Genomic DNA, 26,214 nt, shown 5'->3' on the forward strand with positions numbered 1-26,214 from the left:
GGAAGCCTGGCATGCTACAGTTCATGGGGTTGCAAAGAGTCAGACATGACTTAGTGGCTGAACAGCAGTGAACAACAGACCATAAAGGTAAATAACCTGTTTCTTTGTGTGGTTCCACCCTTCTTCTTTTGCCCCTGTCACAAGAGCACGTCCCAGGGAGGGGCTGCTCCTTCATTTTGGATCCCAGAAAGAAGATGCCATGCATAAGAGCCTTGGCTGACTAGGGGTTTAACTTGAGAGAGAAATATGCTGTGGTTGTAAGCCACGGAGAATCTGGGTTGTCTGTGACCACACCATAACTGTGCAAGACCTGATTAGTACACTGGCTATAAGAATGCTGATAAGGAAACACTTTCTGGAGGAGGGCGCAGGTGTGTTAGCTAGGATACCCTGAAGAAGAGATGGGAAGATGCTGGGCCACAGAGGCGTCCGCAGGCAAGCGTTCTGACCACACACGATTTCTCATCTCTGCACTGACAGTCACGGGGATGCTGGTGTATTGTTTCCTGAATAGACATCCCATCACCCCAGGTTTATAATCAGGTCCCAGTCTGCCTCTCCAGCCTTATCTCCCCACTGCTTTCCTCTCTGGACCCCCGTGTTCTTTCCTGTCTCTATTCTGAACTCACTACAAGGGCAGGCATCTGGGGAAATGACTTCCTCTTTCCAAACCTCAGTTTCCCACCTGTGAGAGGAAGGATAATGAGAACTCTTGGGATTAAGAATTGAGTTAATGAGGGAAAGTGCCTGGCCCTCCGTAGATGTTTGTTGAATGAGTGAATGAATAAACAAATAAATGATTAACACTTGAAGTCTGGTGCCAAAGAACAATCTGGCTCATAAGGGTCTCTTTCAATTTGAGTTGTTACAAATCAGTCTCCTCTGGCTTGAGTACTTCTGGAAAAGCTGATAAAGCCACCATGTTTGAATCTCCAGAAATTGAGATGGCAGTGACCTCGGCAAGGGGCAGCCCTCCCACAAGTGTCATTTTGCAGCAGGCTACAGCCTCACCTGCCAGAGGCAGGGACGGGGGAGCCAGGGTCAGCCGGAGCCACTGAGCAGAGAGACGCGTGTTCCAGGGCAGCTGTTCTCTTCTGAATGCTGCTCCTGGGTGTGCAGGCTCCTGGGAACAAGGCAATTGATTTCTGTACAGCAGACACAAAGGCCCACGCGACATGGGACCTGGAGAGACACTGTGACAGTCAATCACTGCCAGGCCCGGCATTGGACCTGTGTTCGTTTCAAAGAAGGCAGCCCACCAGCTGGCTGGGTACCCCTTAGTGGATTCTGAAAACCCAGACACTGAAAAATGCTTCTCCTTGCCAACTAATTGAACTACATGTTCAACTCGAGAAGCACATATTTGTTGCAGAATTGTTTATATAATAATGTCAGGTCACTGCCCAAATCCCAGGACCGTGTGAGGTATGTGGGAAACACGGAGATGGGAGACGAGAGCTAACTTTGATTGAGCATCTACTATGTACAAGGCGTCTTGTAGACATGTTTTCATCTAATTCTCACAATAGCCAGGTGAGGTGAGTGCTATTAACTCACGATGCAGTGAAACATCTACTTCTGCTTTATTGACTACACCAAAGCCTTTGACTGTGTAGTTCACAACAAACTGTGGAAAATTCTTCAAGAGATGGGAATACCAGACCACCTTACCTGCCTCCTGAGAAATCTCTATGCAGGTCAAGAAGCAACAGTTAGAACTGGACATGGAATAACAGACTGGTTCCAAATTGGGAAAGGAATATGTCAAGGCTGTATATTGTCACCCTGCTTATTTAACTTATATGCAGAATACATCATGTGAAATGCCAGGCTGGATGAAGCACAAGCTGGAATCAAAATTGCTGGGAATTTCAATAACCTCAGATATGCAGATGACACCACTCTTATGGTAGAAAGCGAAGAAGAACTAAAGAGCCTCTTGATGAAAGTGAAAGAGGAGAGTGAAAAAGTTGGCTTAAAGCTCAACATTCAGAAAACTAAGCTCATGGCATCTGGTCCCATCACTTCATGGCAAATAGATAGGGAAACATGGAAACAGTGAGAGACTTATTTTCTTGGGCTCCAAAATCACTGCAGATGGTGACTGCAGCCATGAAATTAAAAGACACTTGCTACTTGGAATGAAAGTTATGACCAACCTAGATAGCATATTAAAAAGCAGAGACATTACTTTGCCAACAAAGGTCCATGTAGTCAAAGCTATGGTTTTTCCAGTAGTCATGCAGGTACATGAGAGTTGGACTATAAAGAAAGCTGAGCACAGAAGAATTGATGCTTTTGAACTGTGGTGTTGGAGAAGACTCTTGAGAGTCCCTTGGACCTCAAGGAGATCAAACTGGTCAATCCTAAAGGAATCAGTCATGAATATCCATTGGAAGGACTGATGCTGAAGAAGAAACTCCACTATTTTGGCCACCTTATGCGAAGTACTGACTCATTGGAAAAAACCCTGATGCTGGGAAAGATAGAAGGAGGGAGGAGAAGGGGACAACAGAGGATGAGATGGTTGGATGGCATTACCGACTCAATAGACATGAGTTTGAGTAAACTCCAGGAGTTGGTGATGGGCCTGGCGTGCTGCAGTCCATGGGGTTGCAAAGAGTTGGACACGACTGAGCGACTGAACTGAACAGGTGAAGGAGCAGAGGCTCAGGAAGCCTGAGTAGTAGTCCCAGGACTGCAGAGCTCAGAACAGGCAGATCCTGTACTCAAATCCTTACAGTCCGATTCCCCAAACTGTGATTCTCACGTTGCTGCCTCCCGTGACCCTGTGTAGCCTCCAAATGGAGGGCTGGGCTCCAGTTACACTGCCTTCTCTTGGGAGCAGGACGGAATTGAGGCAGGTGAGCCTTCAGATCACATCTTGATCTCAGACTCCTGGCTTCCAGAACTGTGAGATGATAAATTACTGACTTTTTAAAAAATTCAGTTAATTAGTTAATTTGACTGTGCCAGATCTTAGTTGCAGCAGACTCTTTGTTGCAGCATGTGAATTCTTAGTTGTGGTCTGTGGGATCTACTTCCTTGACCGGGTATCGAACCTGGCCCCTGCATTGGGAGCACAGAGTCTTAGCCGCCGGATCACCAGTATGTGTGTATGTTCAGTCGTGTCTGACTCTTTGTGACCCCATGGACTGTAGCCCACCAGACTCCTATGTCCATGGGATTCTCCAGGCAAGAATACTCGAGTGGATTGCCATGCCCTTCTCCAGAGGATCTTCCCAACCCGGGGATCGAACCTAGGTCTCCTGCATTGCAGACAGATTCTTTACCACTTCGCCAGATGGGAAGCCCCCACATCACCAGAGAAGTCCCTAAATTACTGTTATTTTAAGCTACCAAGCATGCGGCCAAGCAGCCTTAGGACACTAATACAGGGACGACAATGAGGGAGCAGCCTCTCTCTTGTGGGAGCACTGAGTTCTGGCCCCCAGCTTGGACAGGGCACTTCCTCAGTGAAACCAGCTCAACCCCATTGGAGGCCCCTGGTTACACCATTGCACCCACTGGAAGTCCTCACACCCATCCCAAGGGTGCTGTGGTGAAGACATGACTATCACATTTCCCATCACGTTTCCCAAGGGGCAGGTGAACACTCCATGTAGATTAGAGGGTTGGTTGCAGGGTGGGGGTGCACTGCACAGGCCAGCTGCTGACACAGAAGAGAGAAATCACAGAAAGACACACGCTCATTCCCAACCCTGTCCCATCCCCTAGATTATTTTTTAAATTCTTTAAAATTCAGAATTTTAATAATCAACTGCTTGTTAATATCCAAGCATCTCTATTTACTGTGTTTTTCCATGCGGTAATAGTGATGGGCTGAAAAGCTGGCCAATACTGCTATGTTCTTATGCTAAACAGCAGAGCCAAGCCTCAGCAGATTAGTCATTGAAATTCACCCCTTTAAAGATTGTCATTTAGGCGTAGAGGCAGAATCAGAGTGGATAATCATCGCTACCCGCCCCACCCCCAGCTCATCTCAAGAATGTGAGGTGTTCTGGTCTTTGTGTAACATTGTTTCCAGTAACTCTCGCTTTTAGGGGAAGAAGCTGCGATTAATGAGCCAAATGAAAACACTAATTTCCATATATTAGGGATGATGAAATATGCTAATGGTTTAAACAAAGCTAATCTACAAGATTAAGAATATTTATAATAGACAATTTTAAGGGCAGAGGCTCCATATCGAGTTTTTGGCAGCTGATTAGAATGCTGACTCGTGGCTGTGCTGGGAGAGGGGCTGGAGGCGGCACAGCTGGTGGGACAGGATGCCTCCAGCATCAGAACCTGGGGGAGGCATCCTGCCTGCTGCTCAGTGCTGTGCAAACTTGAGCCACAGACTCAGCCTCTCTGAGGCTTCAATCCCTCATCTGCCTCGCTCTCCAAAAAATCACGAGACTAAAGTGTTAGTCACTCAGTCATGTCCGACTCTTTGTGACCCCATGTACTGTAGCCTGCCGAGTTCCTCCGTGCATGGAATTCTCCAGGCAAGAATACCAGAGTGGGTGGCCATTCTCTTCTCCAGGGGATCATATTGGTCCAGGGACTAAAGACAGGTGTATTCAAGTGCTTTGCAAACGGCAAGGCACCCCACAAATGTTAGGAAGCCCAAGGCCTAGGGGATTTGAATAGACTGAGCAGTGAAAACCTTCTGAGATGAATACCCGGTAAGCATAGCGATCTCTTGTGTTGTTTTTCCTCCTGCAGCTTCCTAAGATGCTTTAAAAGGAAATCTAGGACTTCCCTGGTAGTCCAGTGATTAAGCGGAGAAGGCAACGGCACCCCACTCCAGTACTCTTGCCTGGGAAATCCCATGGACGGAGGAGCCTGGTAGGCTACAATCCATGGGGTCGCTAAGAGTCGGACACGACTGAGTGACTTCACTTTCACTTTTCCTTTTCATGCACTGGAGAAGGAAATGGCAACCCACCCCAGTATTCTTGCCTGGAGAATCCCAGGGATGGTGGAGCCTGGTGGGCTGTCGTCTATGGGGTCGCACAGAGTCGGACATGACAGAAGCGACAGCAGCAGCAGCAGCAGCAGCAGCAGCCAGTGATTAAGAATCCTCCTGCCAGGCTTAGATCCCTGGTCCAGGAAGATTTCACATGCCTTGGGGTAACTAAGCCCATGCGCCACAACTATTGAGCCTGTGCTTTAGAGCCCAGGAGCCACAACTTCTGAAGCCTGTGTGCCTAGAGCCCGTACTCCGCAACAAGAGAAGCCACTGCAATGAGATGCCCGAGCATCACAACTAGAGAGTAGCCCCTGCTCACTGCAATTAGAAAAAGTCTGCATGTAGCAACGAAGACGCAGTGCAGCCAAAAATAAATAAATAGTGCTTTTTTTTTTTTACAGAGGAAATCTACAGGCTTCAGAATGAGGCTTGTTGGTCACCCCCGACCTACATGGCAGGTAGAGGAGTGTCTGGACCTTTCGTTCCTAAGTTGCTCACCATTACTGTCCCCACTGGGAACCACAGCTGGTGAAGGCACCTCCCCTTCAGTAGAGCAGTGACGATTAGAGGCCACCGTGGCAGGACCACACTCAGCAGCAGTTCTCAGCAAGTGACTAAGCTGGCCAGAACCTGTCCAGCCACAGACAAGATTGTCCCCAGGGCCAGGCTTGCACAGGATCGAGCTTTTGGAAGGCAGCCAGCCTGATCCCCATTGCAACTTTAGGGGAGAAGGCAGGAAAGCTGTCCTCTCTATGGGCTTTCACGGCCTCCAGAGGCCCCTGCTTATTTGGGGGCGCGTATGTGGATCTTGATAGGTGGTGGCATCTTCTGGAAGGGCCCTTGTCTCAGGGATGCAGGAAGCTTTGGCTTTGGGCTTCCTGTGTCCTCTTTCATGGTCTCCACGAGGTGGACGTGGGACTGCCAGTGCTGCCTCCGTCCCGCTGAGGCTGGGCCCTGCCCCCCGCCTCCCGTCACAGACCGACCTCCCTCCCCTACCACTGCCTCTTTCAGGCTCAAATCAACTTTTCCATTAAGTCCCTTCTGGTCTCTTGTCCAAAGGCTCTGCAGCCGTCAGCTGACGGTGTCCACAGTGGGTCTGTATTGACTGCCATCTGCCCTGTGAAAGGGACGGGGCGCTGTGCCTGCTGGGTCCCTGCATCCCTGGAGTCCATGTTTATTTGCCTCTTTCTTGCTAGTTCTCTTTATCTTTGGAATTTGTGCTTTTCAAGCTGTGTGTTTATTCTCACCTTCGGCTTAATCTAACGTGTTACTGTTTCTGGCTCAGTCCTTTCTCTGTTTTTGGTTTTTATGGGGATGGGGGGGGGTTGGAGGAAATACAGGTGGAACAGACTGTTTGAGGGTTAATAGAAGCAACTCCCCAGGACGCTTACACAGCGAGTGTGGACGTAAAGCAAATACCACACCATTAGCCCAGAGATAATGAAACTAACCACCAAGGGTCACTATGGAGAAAGTGTTCCCCATTAAAAAATGAAGTATGAACATATTGTGTATGAAACTGAAGTCAGAACCGATTTTTTCTTTAGTTTCTGTTGGTTGTTTCTGGGTTGCTCTCTGTGGTTTTCAATTGCACATTATATGCTCCAGAGGCAGAGATCCGTTAAAGAAATGAAAATTCTCAGACTTCCCTGGTGGTCAGTGGTTAAAACTCCATGCTTCCATTTCAGGGGGCGTGGGTTCAGTCCCTGGTCAGGGAACTAAGATCCCACATGCCATGTGGCTCAGCAAAAAAAAAAAAAAGGTAGAAATGAAAATTCTCCGCTGCTGGGGTGAACCAGTGAAAGCAGTCCCCAATTAAAATCCTGTGTGTGTAGCCACATGACATTTCCCAGGTTTAATTATGTGGAAAAAAGAAATTGGGACAGTCTCTTCACCTCCAAACCAGCTCTTATGATATTCTAGCTTTCTCCAGCTTCTGTTAATTTGGGTCTAGACATGAAAGAGGGCAGGGAAGGGCTGGGGAGTGTGTGTGGAGGCAGACAGCTCTTCAGAAAAGGGATACCAACAAAAGAAAGATCCGAAAGGTCTGGAGCGGCTCTAGAAGTTAGGGGTGACCAGCTGGAGGGCAGAGTGCGAAGAGGACAGCGGCTGTGGAGGCAGGAGCTCCAGCTCCTCCCCAAACCCATGACAAACAGGCTAGCCCCGCCCATCTTCTTCATTTGTCATCCCAGTCAATGACACTGACGCCCACCTTGTTACCCTCACCCTGAATTGTGAGGCAGTGAAGGCAGTGATTACAAGCACAACCTCTACACCCAGATGGACCAGGGTTCCTGGTCTGGCTTTGACCCTTACAACTACCTGTGTGACCCTGAACAAGCAAACTCAGCTTTTCTCAGCCTCTGTTTTCTCATATGAAACGTGGCAATTCCTTCCTGGTATAGTTGTTGAGAAAATTAAAACGTGCTTAGAACATTGTTAGCAGTCAGTGAATGTCAACTATTCTTATTGTTGATGTCGATACACACACACACACATCCTGGAACTCTGGATCTCATCCTGATTCATTTCTTATTTTGCATCTCCCAGTTTTAATCCATCATCAAGTCCTAGAACTACTGCATTTTGCTTTGGTGTTCTTCAGTGTTAAGAACAATGCAGCAACTCTATAGTGACAAGTTCTCAACTGCAGCACAACTATTGTGATCTTTTATAATGGAATTTTACTGTTTGAATAGCTTTGAATGCCCGAAGCCATCATTCTGCAATAATTACCGTATCTTTAAGAACTTTCTGCACCATCCATGAGAAAACAGAATTTGAAATTACCAAACACAATCATCTTCAGAACCTAGCTTCTTCTGAGCCAAATGACTCTTTTCCGAGCCTGCCTGCTGATAAAAGGTGGCGATATATTCTGGCATAACAATAATATGGTTGGCCTCCCCAAACAACTCGGTGTTCTGCAAGAAATAAAAATCTCTCAATCCCACATAACTAAACCCCACTCCCTTTTAAAAATCACATCTCAGAATCCACTCTATTAAAAATAAAGTGAAACTTAGAAAAACAATCCCCAGGAAGCTGAGTACGTAACTGTTAGTCAGGTTGTTCTCTATTCCCTTTCTCTGTAAAATGAAGACATGCGAAAGAAGGGACTTCTTGAGCAACCAGGAACAGACCAGTCACAGCAAACTCATTTGGTGGGAAGATGAGTCATCAAGATCTCCAAGCCCTCCTCCCCCACTCTCAAAGATTTTTCTTTGATGTGGACCATTTTTTAAAAAGTCTTTATCAAATTTGTTATAATATTGCTTCTGCTTTATGCTTTGGTTTTTTGGCTTCAAGGCATGTAGGATCTTAGCTCCCCGATTAGGGATTGAATTCACACTCCCTGAATTGGAAGGCAAAGTCTTAACCACTGGATTGCCAGGGAAGTCCTATCCAAAATCCCCTTTTAAAGCCTATTTTTATCAGTTTGTGAGTGGATTTTGGACACCCTTTAACCCTCACATTTCTATGATGCCTTATTTTCAACATGATACATTTCCTTGTCACTTGGTCCTTTTCTGTTACTTAGTCTATAAATGTTACCTATGTGTGCGTGCATGTGCTCAGTCGTGTCCAACGCTTCGTGACCCCCATGGGCTGTAGCCCACCAGGCTCCTCTGTCCATGGAATTTTCCAGGCAAGAATACTGGAGTGGATTGCCATTTCCTTCTGCAGGGGATCTTCCCCACCTAGGAATCAAACCTTCGTCTTTTGCATCTCCTGCATTAGCAGGTGGGTTCTTTACAAGCTGAGCCACCTGGGAAGCCCTAAATGCTACTTCTCATCACCTATTGTAGATGCATAAAAGGAAACTCAAGTGCTCACATTTTTTTAAATTCCTATTTAACCTTTATTTTTTATTTATTTTTAAAATTTATTTATTTTAATTGGAGGCTAATTACTTTACAATATTGTAGTGGTTTTTGCCATTCACTGACATGAGTCAGCCATGGGTGTATATATGTTCCCCATCCTGGACCCTCTTCCCACCTCCCTCCCCATCCCATCCCTCAGGGCATCCTAGTGCACCAGCCCTGAGCACCCTGTCTCATGCATCAAACCTGGACTGGTGATCTATTTCACATATGATAATATACATGTTTCAATGCTATTCTCTCAAATCATCCCACCCTTGCCTTCTCCCACAGAGTCCAAAAGTCTCTTCTTTACATCTGTGTCTCTTTTGCTGTCTCACATATAGGGTCATCGTTACCATCTTTCTAAATTCCAAATATATGCATTAATATACTGTATTGGTGTTTTTCTTTCTGACTTACTTCCCTCTGTTTAATAGGCTCCAGTTTCATCCACCTCATTAGAACTGATTCAAATGCATTCTTTTTAATAGCTGAGTAATATTCCATTGTGTATATGTACCACAGCTTTCTTATCATCTGCTGATGGACATCTAGGTTGCTTCCATGTCCTGCCTATTGTAAACAGTGCTGCGATGAACATTGGAGTACACATGTCTCTTTCAATTCTGGCTTCCTCAGTGTGTATGCCCAGCAGTGGGATTGCAGTTCTATTTCCAGTTTTTTAAGGAATCTCCACACTGTTCTCCATAGTGGCTGTACTAGTTTGCATTCCCACCAACAATGTAAGAGGGTTCCCTTTTCTCCGCATCCTCTCCACATTTATTGTTTGCAGATGTTTTGACATTTCTGACCCACCAGTTCATAACCCTATTCTCAGACTCTTGTTCTGGCTCCCAGCTTTTGCACATGCTGTTCTCTCTGCCTAGGAAATTCTCTCTACCCTAACTCCCTTTGCTTGACTAAATTCTGCTTATCCTTCAGGATTCAGTTTGGATTTCATTTCCTCTGGGAGTCGTTCCCTGATCCCAGATTGGAGCTGGTTGTGGTTCTTTACCAGGCTCTCCACACCATCCTTTGCCTCCCAAATTCACAGGACTTACACATTACACTCTAATTACCCATTAATCTGTGACTCCACCAAACTGTGCCTCTGAAGACAAGACTGCATCCATTTTGTTCACCACTGTATCTCCAATGTCTAGGAAACTGCCTACTTATAAAGGGTGCTTAATAAATATTTAAAGAATGAACACATGAGTAATTTGACAGTAAGTAAACTGTAAAATATTTTTATAATTGTCTTATAATAAGATCCCCAAGTTTCAAGTAAAATGCTTAAGAGAATAACATCTAATGAAGTATTTTTAATCTGAGATAATTACAAAGTCAATCAGAACATACCCACTCCTAATTTAAGCTGTTTGTTCTGTTCGTTTAATGGAGTTGGCTAAATAGAAACTGAAATAAGTGCTTGTTAATTATACTAATTAACAAATGGTTGAATTAAAATACGTGAGCTATGTAAAACCTAGTTAAAATCTGAAGTTACTATGTGCATGTAATAAGCGCATAGTAAGTAAGGTAGTTTCTCAAGAGGATAGTTTTCGTTCCCTCAGTTATTTGTGGGGTTTCTCTGAGTAAATTTCAAGATGTCTGATACAGCACTTTTTGGTGATGGGGGTGGGGAGGGCAGAATGCTGTATCTCTGGAAGCTTTTTCTTCTCAACTCTTGGCAATGTACAACTAAGAAATTTTATAGCTGTTACAAAAAAGAGATATTGCATCTTCCTATCCTTTAAGAATCCATTGGTGGATTTTCCCAGATGATGAAGAAAGCCAATAGAAGGTGTCTTATGATTTCATACTTATTTTATGCTCTGCTTTATTTCAGAAAGAAGTTTTATTTGCCCAACATGTCATTAGTGGCATTTATTTCAATAATACTGGAACTTGTATTTCAGCTCAAAAGTTATTTCCTTAAGGAATTCTTTCACCAATCAAATCCTATTTATTATTTCCCAGAACTATTAGCCTCTCACATTTTAAAAAACAACTTGATTAATCTGTCAAAGTTCTCCAGAATTCTAGAACTCAAGTTGTCGGAAAACAGAAGTTATATCTGATTTTGCTCAGCTCTGTATCCTCAGGACCTGGTATAGTCTTATGGCACTGAAAAAGATAGAGACCTGATAGTCAAGTGATCGCAGAAGCCACTTTTCCCTAAGGGCACGTGTTGAGTTCAACAAATTCCAATTTTCATTTTGGTGGCCTTGAAAGGTGATGGGAATGCCCCACATAAGGTGGGGCATTTAACAAGAGACACTCCTTATGGTGAAGTGGAACCAAATGGCTATGCATTGAGAATGAATTTGAAATGAACCATCTCTTATGAGGAATTTAAGTCTGAGATTTACCTGATTATTCTAGAAAACTTCAAGCAATGGCCATGATTTACCTAACCACTATGAATATGCATTGGAAGGACTGATGCTGAAGCTGAAGCTCCAATACTTTGGTCACCTGATGCGAAGAACTGACTCATTTGAAAAGACCCTGATGCTGGGAAAGATTGAAGGTGGGAGGAGAAGGGGACGACAGAGGATGAGATGGTTGGATGGCATCACCAACTCAACGGACATGAGTTTGAGCAAACTCTGGGAATTGGTGATGGACAGGGAGGCCTGGCGTGCTGCAGTCCATGGGATCGCAAAGAGTTGGACATGACTGAGAGACTGAGCTGAACTGAACTGAAATTATATCTAAAATTTTAAAAATTTGTGGATTGCAGTTATGCAAAGGAAAATTTATAGCCTTATGCATGCATTAGACCATTCTTAATAGTTTGCTAGCAAGAATACTCTTTAGTTTACTTATTATTCTTACCAGTAAGAATTTTATACTAGTTTACTTACCATTTCTACTATCAAAGATATGCTTGAAACTATCTGTAAGAAACAGAGGTCTATGAAAAACAATATAGCCAATTTTACAAGAACCAAGTAGAATTATAGAAATGGGAAATACAGTAGCTGAATTAAAAACCAAATGAAGATTTAACAACAAATTATATACAGCTGAAGAGAGAATTTGTTAACTTGAAGGTAGGTTGGGAAATAATTACCCTGATTCATGCAATAAGTATACTGAAATATTCTGCTGTGAAGTGTCATGATATCTGAAATTTATTTTCAAATAGCTCAGCAAACTGTGTGTGTGTTTATCTACATAATGTGTATATAGACATAGATGTGTTTAGCAAGAGAGGGAGTTAAGGCAAACATAGCGGCATGTTAACAGTTGGTGAATCTGAATAAAGGCTATACGGATGGGCAATGTACAAGTGTACACTGAACATTTCTATAAACTCTTCTAAAATTAAAAATAAAACTGGTAAAACAGTAGAATTTAAATAGCATAAAAATATCAAGAACAAAGAATTAAGACTTTAAAAAAGAAATAGAAGCCTTCTTGGGGGAAAATAATGAGCTTATTGAAAAACATGAAGAGAACATCTATATGGACAGAGGTTTTAGAGATATACCATGTTCATGGATTGGAAGATTAAATTTGTAAAAATTTCCCCAAATTGATTAATAGCATTAATGCAACTTTATTCAAAATTGAATAGGGCTTTGGAAAGAACTTGACAAGATACTTGTGTAATATACACAGAAAAGGGCCAAGAAGAGAAAAACTCTTTTGGATTCCAAATGCCACAGACAATATTGTTTTGTTCCTACCTCGGTGGTGCCTCTTTCTCAACTTCCTTCCTTAGTTTCCCAACTTCTTCCTGATATTATGTTAGAATTCCCCAGGGCTCAGGCCTTCAACTTCTTTCCACTATCACACTGACTCCTTTGGTAATTTCATCTAGTCTCATAACTTTAAATAAAAATCATTTACTAGCCTCCATTTCAATCTAAGTCTCTCTCAAACTCACTCTTATATCCAATTGTTTACTTGATATCTCTATTTGGTTATCTAATAGACATCTGAAATTTAACAAAATGGATGACTTGAATTAAATTAAAAAAAATTAATTCAGTTCAGTTCAGTTCAGTCGCTCATTCATGTCCGACTCTTTGGGACCCCATGGACTGCAGCATGCCAGGCTTCCCTGTCCATCACCAACTCCCAGAGTTTAGTCAAACTCATGTCCATTGAGTTGGTGATGCCATCCAACCATCTCATCCTCTGTCGTCCCCTTCTCCTCCCGCCTTCGATCTTTCCCAGCATCAGGGTCTTTTCAAGTGAATCAGCTCTTCGCATCAGGTGGCCAAAGTATTGGAGTTTTAACTTCAACATCAGTCCTTCCAATGAATATTCAGGGTCGATTTCCTTTAGGATGGACTGGTTGGATCTCCTTGCAGTCCAAGGGACTCTCAAGAGTCTTCTCCAACACCACAGTTGAAAAGCCTCAATTCTTTGGCACTCAGCTTTCTTCACAGTCCAACTCTCACATCCATACCTGACCACTGGGAAAACCACAGCCTTGACCAGACGGACCTTTGTTTTTTGGCCACACCGCACAGCATGCGGGATCTCAGTTCCCTGATCAGAGAGTGAACCCATCCATCCATCCATGCCCTCTGTAGTGGAAGGGCAGAGTCTGAACAACTGGATCGCCAGGGAAATCCCTAAATTTTTTTGTATCTGCAACCTTCCTCATCTTAGTTGATGACAACTTCATCTTGAATTTTAGTTGCTTAGTCCAATACCTTTGGGTTCATCCTTGAGTCTTCTCTTTCACATATTTTATCCAACCCATCAGGAAATCCCTAAATGAATCACTTCTCATTTACCTTTACTGTGCTGACTCTGGCTTGAGCCATATCCAGCCTTTCTCTGGATAACTTCAACAGCCTTCTGATTGGATTATTTCCTCATCCCATGTTCCTGCACTAACAGTGCCCTCCAGTTCTTAACCCAGTTTGCATGATGAAAATCAGTTTTGATTTGGGACCGGCACCCAGAGCATTAGAATACTTTTTTAAATGTCTCATATTTCTTCAAAATTATCAGAGATTATTTTAGCCTTTGATTAGTAATTGTTGAAACTCAACAATGGGTACATGGAGCCCTTTACATTGTTCTTTCAAATAAATATGAAACAAAACAAAAGCTTCTCTGGTGACTCTAATCTGCAGCAGGATTGAAAATCACTGGTCTGTAATCACCAAACCAGATCATTTCCCCCATAAATAATCGAGACAGTTCTATTTGAAAAGCTGTCTTAAAGAATTAAAAAGATACATAAAAGACTAAAAACACCAAATTTATTTTCCAAAATACAAGAAAAAGGTACAGATTTAAATTCCCTTTGCATATACCTTAACAACAACAAAAACAACAAAACCCCACCTGTTTCATGTCCTACTTATTTCAACTTAACTCTCAACCAACTGTGGCATCCACAAGAAGGGAAAGATTTTTGGCCCTTTTTGCAGAACCTGAAAGGTGACATGAAAAGACGTGAAACATATACCCCAGACTCAATTCTCCTAAGACAATGCAAAGGCTTGTTAACAATGAAGCTCCATACTGATGGAAAATGAGAGGCTTCTTACTGCCAATTTATCCAGGAACTCTGGAAGAGTCATCTGCTGTTTGAAGTATTACCACAACTTACATTACTGCTCAACGTTATTTTGAGGTAAAGTATAGAGCATGGAGGAATGAAATTCTCTTCAGTTTCAAATCAGATAATATTTAAACCTAAAAATATTATCAAAGGTGATTCTTTTTCTCTTTAAAAAATAAACCACCCAAATGAATTTATTGGTTTGAAGTATACTTGTTTAATAAACCTGACAAAGAAAAATCAAACTATCATTCTATTTTTGCACAGTAATGAGACTCTATAAAATGTTTTGCGTTCTATCAAAAATAGCTTCTGAGATAATTAGACTTGATCTGAGCCCGCCTCAGAATACTGGGGGAACTGCAGAGACTTGCTTATTTGTGGACTGGACCCACTCATGCTTACCAGACGGCTGCTGATGACATTCAGCTCTCGTATCACCATGCTCAGATCTTCGTGTAATGTGACTATGGCATTTTTTACCTCCCCTAGAAGAACATTAGTGGAATTATCTGCTTTAGGCTCCCTAGACAGGTCTTTGGTTGCCTGAGAACTAGAACAGGACATAGAGGTGAAGTGGTCTACACTTTGAGTGGAAAATGCTACCCAATTACCACTAGAAATAGAACTTGTCTTCTTTTTGGCAGAATCAGAGTTGTCTGGAAGAATTTCCAGTAGGTTGAGGTTGTCATTTTCTTTTTCATCGGAGGACAATGGACTCCTAAGAGCAAAAGGGTGATGCATCCTGGCTGTCTTATCTGTATTTTCAACAGAGGCAGAAGAAGACTGTTGACAGGACAAAGTCCAAAAGGAAGGTTCGGCCACTGGGGGTAAGGGATGGACAGACTTCTCTGGAGAGGCTGAATGAGGGGGTGACACAGATAACGTAGAAAAGGAGAATGCTCCCTCAGAGGCAGTTGAAACTAAAATGTATAAATGAAAGACAAAGATTAGGCAATATACAAATGAGAGTAATAGCTTAAATAATTTTACAATGTCAAATTCTATCTGGTCTCAGCATAAACTACTTAGAATTTTTTATGTTAAAGAGTCACAATAGGCCCAAATAAAACCAAAGCAGGAAACAGAGAAAATCTAAAGATGTATGATACATCAATAATACCATAGAAAAGGAACTTAAATAGAAATATCAATATTCATCTTGACTCTCAAACTTTGCCCAATATATTTTTACACTACACTTATCAGAGAGCAGAAAAGTAGAATATTACACCCTCTTCTACTCACTGCCAGAATTTTAAGTTGACATTTAAAGCAGAAAGTCTGAGAAACCTGTAACTTAGATTCCTTCTTTTTTTTTTTTTTACAGAAAATATTATGGCAAAATGAACAACCAACTACAAGTTCCTCAGAGTTACAAAATTAATCTTTTTCTCTCAATAGTCAAATATAGTCAAGGCTGAGTCCAACCCATCTGAGATCCAGGACACTTTAGCACTTGTATATAATTTTTTTTTTCACCAAGAAACTATAAATAAAATGAAGCATTCTAAGCCTATCTTCCATAAAATTAAAGATTTGATAATATTTTTAACTTCCCTTCAAGCAAAAATCATGTTAAATCTCTTCTTTCACACTTTATTCTAAATCATTATTTCCCAAACCATTATGGAGACCACTGTGTTCCTTAAAATGTAAAAGGATGTTTTGTGAGAACTGGGTTTCAAAGTCAAATAAGATTGGCCAGTTGCACACTGTGCCTCCCATTAGGAGATTAACAATATCCACTAGCATATTCAAGGTTCTGAGAAATCGACAGTACAGTTAACCCTTGAACAACATGGGGGTTAGGGGCGCTGGCCCGCCTCACATTCAAAGACCCCCACATAACTTTACAGTTGGCCCGCCATATCTGCAGTTCCAAATCAGCAGACTCAACCTCAGATTGTATAGTACTGTACTATGTATTTAGTGAAAAAAAACCATGTATAAGTAGACTCATGCAGTTTGAACCCATGTATTCAAGGGCCACCTGTAATTTATTCAAGTGTTTTCCAAACTTTATTGGGCATAGATCATTTTCTTATCTATGATAAGGAATGTCTATTATATCTATGATAATGGAATGTCTATTTTTATTCATTTATACCTTAGGTGGGCTTCCCAGATGGCTCAGTGGTAATCTGCCTGCCAACGCAGGAGCCGTGGGTTCAATCCCTGGGTTGGGAAATGGCAACCCACTCCAGTATTCTTGCCTGGAAAATTCCATGGACACAGGAGTCTGGTGGCGACAGTCCATGGGGTTGCAAAGAGTCAGACGCGACTGATGTGACTGAGCACGCATGCCTCAAAAGGTGGTAAAAGTTGTCAAATTCCAGTGCCAAAGTCTTTGAAATTAACTTTGGACTTACTACTTAAAAAAATTTTTTTTTATTGGCAATTCCCTGGCAGTCCAGTGATTAAGACTCTGTGCTTCCAGTGCAAGGGGCACGGGTTTGACCCCTGCTCTGGGAACTAAGATCACACGAACTAAGATGCCACGAGGCACGGCCAAAAACTAAAAGTAAATAAAATAACAGTGAGAATAATTTGAGAGTAAAATAATTAAAAGAACAAAAACTTATTCACTATAAGTCATAGAAGAGGAAGATTAATGCTTACCACTTAGCACACAAGACTTATCTTTCTTTCTTATTTTATTTATTTTACATATTCATGTCATTCTAAACTAAATCGGACCTCTTGTCTAAAAATGTGGCCAGGGCTGACAGCTTCTATTTTTGGCTTCAAAGCCACCTGGTGCCTAGCTCCAGTCCTCAGGAAAGAATTCCAATCACAAAACTTGAAGGGGGTGAAATGAGTCTTCTCAGCTGGTGCAGCAGCAGGACACAAAAAGGAAAGTAGGAACTTCATCAACACACGGTCAAGACAGGACAAGCACAGTTAAGAATCCAGGTCAGGCTTATCCAACATTCTATCCTTGGATTAAAAAGAGGGTATGTGGTAACCATCCTGCCAATGACGGAAGCCTCTATATACGCGTGTCCTGAGTCACTCTGCGACTCTCTGGGCCATACTCACAGCTGTCATCGGATACGTCTCTTTGCCACCCTCCTATTTTCCATCAATATATCCTGGATCTTTTTCTTGGTCTATTCTCACGCTAGAGTAACACGTTCTCCAGTGGCTAGCATCTCACTTCAGAGACCCTCCATGTACCTTCTTCAGAAAACACATCTCTAGACTTCTGCCAGAGGTTGTGAGAATTGGTTGACTATTCGGGGCAACTGTTCATCTGTTTGACAAGGAGGAAAAGTCTAGGATTTAAATTGCTTTTCAAATAGCTATTTTTGAATTCTCTTTATTTAGCACCACACTCCAATAACAACCTGTGGAATAGGCTTCATAATCCCATTTAAAACACGAGGCAAAGGCATCTCAAAGAAGCAAAGAAACTTTCCCAAGATCACAAGGCTAAAAAGGGGTAGAGATGAGACTCAAATTCAAGTCTCTGATGTTAAAGCATATAATCTAATCCACTAAGCTCTACATCCACACCATTCAAGTATATTAGAATTATTTTTACTCTATTAGAGAATTATGTTAAATTCTAGATATAAAGTTGAGAAGGCAGGCAACCAGGATGGTGAGGGATGTAGAAGGGTTGATAGATATGCAAATCTTTACCCCAAAACAGATAGGAAGACAAAGGCTGTATTTAGTTATTTGAAAACAGTCAGAAAATCTTAGTAATATTTATCTTCATTTCTCATATTGTGCACAAGTTGGAACTGCAGTTAACAGGAGAAAGTAACAGGAAAAGAGATTTCAGTCCAGTTGAAAAAATAAAACGTTTAAATAGTTGTGGTTTCCCATACATGACATGTGCTGCTTTGGGAAGCGGTGAGGTTCTTAACACTTACGGAGCTCATGCACAGCCTGAGCGACCGTTTGGCAGGAACATTTCAGGCAAGATCAAGGCATCAGCTGACAGAACTGTATATCCTTGGTGAGATTCTAAGATTCTAGGACTCAAACCACATATGTTAGAGTACTAAGAAACTATTCTAGAAATAATTCACTCTGGTCAGAAAGAATGATTTCATAAGGAAGATTTAAGGCCAGGAGGAAAATAATATTTCAGTCAAATGTTAGTATAATGTTATCTTTTATATTTAAAGATCTCTGATTCCTCTGCCTGTTCAAAACCCAGCTTGTACATCTGGAAGTTCTCGATTCAAGTACTACTGAAGCCTAGCCTGAAGGATTTTGAGCATAACCTTACTAGCATGGGAAGTGAGCACAAGTGTCTGGTAGTTTGAACATTCTTTAGCAATGCCCTTCTTTGGAATTGAAATGATACAGATTTTCTTTTCTTGGGATCCAAAATCACTGTGAATGGTGACTGCAGCCATGAAATTAGAACACTTCCTTTTTGGAAGGAAGGCTATGACAAACCTAGACAGAGTATGAAAAAGCAAAGACATCACTTTGCCAACAAAGGTTCACATAGTCAAAGCTATGGTCTTTCCAGCAGCCATGTATGGATATGAGAGTTAGACCATAAAGAAGGCTGAATGCTAAAGCTTTTGAATTGTGGTTTGGAGAAAACTCTTGGGAGTCCCTTGGACAGCACGAGATCAAACCAGTCAATCCTAAGGGAAATCAACCCTGAATACTCATTGGAAGGGCTGATGCTAAGCTCCAATATTTTGGCCACCTGATGTGAAGAGTTGACTTACTGGAAAAGACCCTGATGCTGGGAAAGATTGAGGGCAGGAGGAGAAGAGGGCAGCAGAGGATGAGATGGTTGGATGGCATCACTGACTTGATGGACATGAACTTGTGTGAACTCCAGGAGATGATGAGGGACAGGAAGGCCTGGCGTGCTGCAGTCCAGGGGGTTGCAAAAAGTTGGACACGACTTAGCGACTGAACAACACCAAATATATTTAAAGATAACACACTTATGGTAGGTACACACATGTGACATGATGAATACTTGGCTTCAGTTTTATGCTGAAACTGAAAGTTGCTCAGTCGTGTCCAACTCTTGGGACCCCATGAACTATATATAGTCCATGGAATTCTCCAGGCCAGAATACTAGAGTGGGCAGCCTTTCCCTTCTCCAGGGGATCTTCCCAACCCAGGGGTCAAACCTAGGTCTCCCACATTGCAGGCAGATTCTTTACCAGCTGAGCCACTAGGGAAGCCCAAAGTTTAATGCCAGTGTTTTTCAAAGTGCGGTTCCTGAACCAGCCACAGCATCACCTGGGAATTTGTTAAAATGAAGTTCTTGGGCCCCACCCCAGACCAGCTGAATCAGACACTGGGGGTTGGGGCTCAGAAAACTGGGTTTGAACAAACCTGCAGGTGTTTCTGCTGCATGCTCAGGTCAGAGACTCACTGCTTTTTGCTGTATGCCCACCTTTCTCCTGCTGTGTAGCTACAACTGCTGAGTAAACAGCTTCTCACTGTTTATAGTTCTGCAGCTTTGATTCGTAGGCTGCTTGATGCTTTTGCTCATAAGAACCCACTTCATCTCTAATTGCTGCACGCCAATTTACTTTTGTTTCCAAACACGCTGCAGCTGTACCAGCCACTGCACACTGTGCCTCAGGGTGCATCTCCCTCCCCGCTTAGTGACCCTTCTCTGGGTCACTGCGGAAGTTGTTAACAAGCATCCTCTTCATACAGTCAAGCCCCCAGAGCTGAAGTGCAGCAAGTATTGCAAATCAGCTGCAGCAAATGGCTGGATTTAAAAGTCTCATTGTGTGATATAGGCATGCTAATGAATGCCAGACTCGATTGAAGATAGCACTGACAAAATTTTTCCAAATGCTGATGTGTTATCTCTAATTTTTTACACTCACAAATAACACTGGATCTGTTAATTAGGGTCACAAAGAGTCGGACACGATTGAAGTGACTTAGCACGCACACACTGTTAATTATTATACTACAATTTTAAACTTAAAAAGCATTTGGAAGTACTGGGTTGAAAAAAATAAGACAACAAATACACTTCTGGAAATATTTAAAAGTTATCTTTAGCAGTAAATGTAAATTTTTTTGCTAGCAGCTGGTCTTTGGTGAACAGTTCACTGCACAAGAGGGGGATTTTTTTCTTTTTCTAATTCTCCAATTCATCTCTTTGAGTTTTCCTCACTAATATAGAATGGCTGTGAAGTTACCTACACACAGGAATTATACTATCCTGATTTTGTTCTATGGCTAAAAAATGAAACATTTACAAAATTCTTTGTAACAGAATTATTCATAATTGCCAAAAAGTGGAAACAACCCAAACGTCTGTGAACTGATTCAGTTCAGTTCAGTTCAGTCACTCAGTCGTGTCCGACTCTTTGTGACCCCATGAACCGCAGCACGCCAGGCCTCCCTGTCCATCACCAACTCCTGGAGTCCACCCCAACCCATGTCCATTGAGTCGGTGATGCCATCCAACCATCTCATCCTGTCGTCTCCTTCTCCTCCCGCCCTCAATCTTTCCCAACATCAGGGTCTTTTCAAATGAGTCAGCTCTTTGCATCAGGTGGCCAAAATATTGGAGTTTCAGCTTCAGCATCAGTCCTACCAATGAATATTCAGGACTGATTTCCTTTAGGATGGACTGGTTGGCTCTCCTTGCAGTCCAAGGGACTCTCAAGAGTCTTCTCCAACACCACAGTTCAAAACCATCAGTTCTTTGGCGCTCAGCTTTCTTTATAGTCCAACTCTCACATCCATACATGACCACTGGAAAAACCACAGCCTTGACCAGATGGACCTTTGTTGACAAAGTAATGTCTCTGCTTTTCAATATGCTGTCTAGGTTGGTCATAACTTTCCTTTCAAGGAGTAAGCGTCTTTTAATTTCATGGCTGCAATCACCATCAGCAGTGATTTTGGAGCCCAGAAAAATAAAGTCAGCCACTGTTTCCACTGTTTCCCCATCTATCTGCCATGAAGTGATGGGACCGGATGCCATGATCTTAGTTTTCTGAATGTTGAGCTTTAAGCCAGCTTTTTCTCTCTCCTCTTTCACTTTCATCAAGAGGATTTTCAGTTCTTCTTCACTTTCTGCCATAAGGGTGGTGTTATCTGCATATCTGAGGTTATTGATATTTCTCCCGGCAACCTCGATTCCAGCTTGTGCTTCCTCCAGCCCAGCGTTTCTCATGATTAGGATAAAGCAAATGTATTTATCTATACATTGGAATATTATCCAGCCATAAAAAGGAATGACTTACTGATTTATGCTACAATGTGGATAAACCTTGAAAACATGATGCTCAGTGAAAGAAATTAATCACAAAAGACCACATGTTGCATGACTCCATCACATGAAATGTCCAGAAAAGGTAAATCCATAGAGACAGAAAGTAGACAGTGGCTACCAGGGGCTGGGATAAAGGGGGCAGAGAGTGACTGTTCATGTGTACAGAACTTTTGAGGGTGATGGGAATGCTCTGGCATTAGTAGTGATGACTGTACAACTCTGAGACTACACTGAAAAACCACTAAATTGTCCATTTTCAAAGCATGCAATCTATGGTACAGGAATTAGATCTCAATTTTTAAAAGCTGCCATATTTGAAAATTTATTTTTAGTGTCATTATTACAAATAAGCTACACAAATGAACCAGATTTAGGAGTAACACAGGGCTAGAAAGAAATGCTAGTAAGTCTGCCCCTTATTGTAAGTGGTTATAAATCACTTACGCTGGATCTTTAATGGGAAAATTGGATTATTGGATTAAAGATGAGTTTTCTCACTTGCTTATGAAGTACAAATGTGGTTCATTAAATTAAAAAAATCAAATCGGTGTGTCTTTCTGTCTGCACAAGAGCAGGCAGGAGCTACACAGCTGGAAGGGTTGTTGGGACCCTGTCTCCGGGCCGGGGAGCACCCCAGCTGTGACTTTGCTGGAGGGTGATAAGCTTCCCTCTCCCATCAATGCTCTACTCCACATGGTGCTTCTGGACCACCCTGACCACTAGCTCACCAGAGTTAGCTGGGATGGCCTGTAGAACTGTTTTCTATCATTTCTCCCATTGCTTCAGGGACACTGTTAATTGTTCTAACTCCAAAGGCTTTTATAGGCAAAAAGAAAAAGGCGTTGTAAATGAGTCTTTTGTGTGCGTGTCACTTTAGTTTCTTTTCCTAGCAAAGGTGAACTAAAAAACAGCTACAAAGAACAACTACTGCTGAAATCCAGAGTAAAAAAAAAAAAAAGGAACCAAATGAGACAGAAAGGAGGAAGCCAGTGAGAATGCTTATCACTATCTCAACAAGACAAAGTACAGATAATTTTTTCCTCCCCCAAATTAGAAAGTAAAATCCAGTGCGTCTAACACACTCACCCTGACTGTGGCTTATGAGACTATAAGGAAAGCTGCCTGCCACCTAACTGGCTGCTAAGTATGTACTAGCTCCTTCTTCCTTTTTAGTGAGCATGATAAACTAACGACCTAAAACAACAGTTTGAGCTTCAGACAAATAAGCAGAGGAGCAGAAGGAATGGGTTGTTCTCAGAACAGAGGTATTGAGCATCAAAAGGTCAAAGGAGATCGTTGCAGCAAATTCATTCCTCTCATTCAGTAAAGATATTAAAGTGTATTAGCTGGCTGCCTTTGATAGTCTCCCTGGTATTTGAGAACCACTAAAATATGCAAGTATTTTTTAAATTCGCCCAGCTCATTATCTCCAAAGAGTTTATGACACTGGACCTGGACCCTTCATATAAACATGAAAACCAGAAAATCGGTACTCTCTTTGTTAACCTCCATCATCCAGTATCCATGGAGACTAGCATCCATTTAGTCTCATCATTTCTTGAATTCCTCAGCCACAATGACCTTCAGCCATTCCTCTGAGTATTCCCTAGAATGTCATCACTCACAACTGCCCTACTTTGAAACCTTGTTTTCCAAGATTACTTTTTCTTCTCAGTTACTTCCAGCTCTATAGATTCCTTTTACATTCCTTTTAATACATCTACACTTTGGCCTCATTGATGCAATGAGACCGTAGATGCAATGATCTTTCTATTTTCTCTCTTTCTATCAGCATCCTCTTGGTTCTGGCTCCTTTCTTAAACCAGTCTAGAATCCCAGTGTCCATCACTTTAGCCATTTTCTGGCTACCCTCTTGCTGAATGTCTTCTGCCTTACTTGCTACTAATTTCTTTGTTTGGCCTCACTCGGCGGCATGCAGGATCCTAGTTCCCCAGCCAGGGAATTGAACCTGTGCCTCCAGCAGTGAAGTCTTAACCACTGGACCATCAGAGAAGTCTCCCTACTACTAATTCCTAATTCAGGAGTCAGCAAAACTTTGATATAAAGGACAAGATAGGAGATCTTTTAGGATTTGTGGTTCATATGGTCTCTGTTTGAACTACTCAGCTCTGCTGATATGGCACAAAAACAGTCAAAGACAATATGTGAGCCAAGTAGTATGGTTGTTTTCCAATAAAATTTTATTTACAAAAACAGGCAGTGGGCCAGATTCGGTCCAGGCTGAAAGTTGGTCAATCCCTGTTGTAGGCCTGTTTCAATTTAAATATCTGTCTTTTTCATTTCTATCCCCAGGATGCTCAGCACAGGAAAAAAAAAAAAAAAAGCCCAGACCTGAAAAACTGGACCACTACAAATTACTGCTCCTCTATCTTCTCAGAGTCTCAGCAACTCCTTCTTCCATTCTCTATAGTGGCTGTTCTAATTTTTTTCCAGTTTCTTCATGGAAAAAATGAAACCACTCCAAACCCTGAGGCTTGGCAGGTGACCCCAGACAGTAAGATATGGAGGCCATGACATACAGAGTGCGGCCCATGAATGTTCAGTACATTTAGTTATTAAGAACAATAAGACCCTTCCCTCACATCCGGTACACCCTTTTTCCTCCTTCCTTATGGGTTCTCAGCACAAGGTGACTCTCTTTCTGGTCTGGATTCTAGTCTGCCTTCCCCATTTCACCCTCTGTCTCAGGATCTTTCCCTCTACCTTGCTCACCGGCTCTTGTCTATCTCTCACCTCAAATCTTTTCCTTCAGCTGACTCATTGGAAAAGACTCTGATGCTGGGAAAGAGTGAAGGCAAAAGGAGAAGGGCGCAGCAGAGGATGAGATGGTTACATAGCATCACCAACTCAATGGATATGAATCTGAGCAAATTCCAGGAGACAGCGAAAGACAGGGAAACCCAGCATGCTATAGTCCATGGCGACTCATAGAGTCAGACACAACTTAGCACCTGAACAACAGTGACACTTTTAACACTAGAATTTAAAATAAAATATATGGTATTTTCTATTTACCTACATATTTATAATTTCAAGTACTTCCCACCCCCACCCCCACCCCCCGCCACAACTCACTGGGGTCTTCCCCTAGACATATATTATGGCTTCAACCACTGTGGTGAGATCCACCGGGTCCCCATCCTGGGTGGCAAGTTCTCTGGACACCCTCAAGGGCTATGCCTACATAGAGTTTGCCACCGAGAGCTCGGCCCAGGCCACCATGGAGCTGGACAAGAGCATCTTTCAAGGCTGGGTCATCAAGTGCTGCCCAAAAGGACCAACTTACCAGGGATCAGCTCCACAGAACACAAGGGCCTTCGGGAACACCCAGGTGCCAGCGGGGAGCCTTCCCCCACAGCAGCCTCCAGGGCAGGGCCCGTTACAGACCATGAGAATGGAACTGGGGATGCAGAAGAGTCTCACCATGGTTTTTACTGTGCTGAAGCGAGGACCTGATTTTGAGAGTGGGGCTGTAGCTGGGTCAGGAGTTAACAGCTCTACTTGGGACCATTTACTCCATGCAGAATAACTGCTCCGTCCTCTTCATTCGGCGGGAGGACAGTCCGGACCCCAGGCCAAAGCCACTGGGCACCAAGCAGGGCACAGGGTGGGCCTGTCCTGGGGGCCAGTCTTGACTGTGGAGGGCACGGGGCAAAGCTGCAGGTAGGTGAGGCTCAGGCGGCTGGATCGGCTCCAGTAATGCCTTTTATAGAGGAGTAGAAATGTGTGTCTTATTGGTCAAGAATTTGGGCAGAGTTTATAAATGGAATATAAACTCCTTCTGAGTCTCCCTCCCTTTCAGGGTTTCCCTTATAACTTTTCAACTTCTCTGCCAGTACTGAGCTCTCTCTTTTGACACCTCAACCTTTATGAATTGAATAGTATCCTCAAGGTCTTAATTTCAGCTAATTATTTTTCTGCTTTGGAATTCAGGAATTCATTTTAATTCCTTTTTATAGATATCAGTATTTTATTCCAATGAAATTCCCCCATCTTTCCTTCTGTTTCTTTTTATATATATATTAATCATAATTATTTTAAAGTATGTATCTTATAACTTCAGTATCTAGATTATTTGTGAGTCTGTTTCTACTGTTTTTTTAATCCTGTATTTCTGGTCATTTGTTAATTTCCTGGTATGCCTGGTAATTTTTTGGTGAATGCCAAACCTTAAGGCATGAAAAATTGTAGCACCACTCAAGAAAGGATTTCACTGTCTTCAGATACTTTGCTCTAGTTGAAGCTGGGTTTCAGCATTTGGGAGGGCTGTTCTATTTCCAGGTTGTCCTTACTCCTAGAATGTACCTCTGATGCATAGGGTGTAGCCCTTTAGAGGGCCCAGCTGAAAGGATGGCGTATTTACCAGAGCTCCTACACTTCTGCATGTCCTAAACTCCAACCTCCGTCTTCGCAGCACCACAAGACTATCAGAATCTCTGGTTAGCTTGTTGGCTTCTTCCCATTTAGTTTCTTGGCACCTTATCCAAAACCTGAGCAGTTTAGCAGCAGGCAAAAGTAACAGTAAGAAATTACACAAAGACCTGTGGTCTTTTTCTCTGTGAT

The 26,214-nt window shown here is 42.5% G+C and overlaps 1 protein-coding gene across 4 annotated transcripts in view; it reads right to left on the reverse strand.

Annotated features, from left to right (window-relative positions):
* Window positions 1-14,062: 14,062 nt before the first annotated feature.
* The window catches only part of ENTHD1 (ENTH domain containing 1), a 91,474-nt gene continuing 79,322 nt past the window's right edge, over window positions 14,063-26,214 (reverse strand). For all 4 annotated transcript variants that reach the window (XM_081590207.1, XM_081590203.1, XM_081590204.1 and 1 more), the window contains one exon: window positions 14,063-15,312. In XM_081590207.1, coding sequence (XP_081446333.1) covers window positions 14,711-15,312 — 602 coding nt within the window. In that variant the 3' untranslated portion in view covers window positions 14,063-14,710. The remainder of the gene's footprint in view (window positions 15,313-26,214) is intronic.

The sequence above is a fragment of the Giraffa tippelskirchi genome, chromosome 4, assembly GCF_054371585.1.
Source record: "Giraffa tippelskirchi isolate mGirTip1 chromosome 4, T2T-mGirTip1v1.2.pri, whole genome shotgun sequence".
Lineage (NCBI taxonomy): Eukaryota > Metazoa > Chordata > Mammalia > Artiodactyla > Giraffidae > Giraffa > Giraffa tippelskirchi.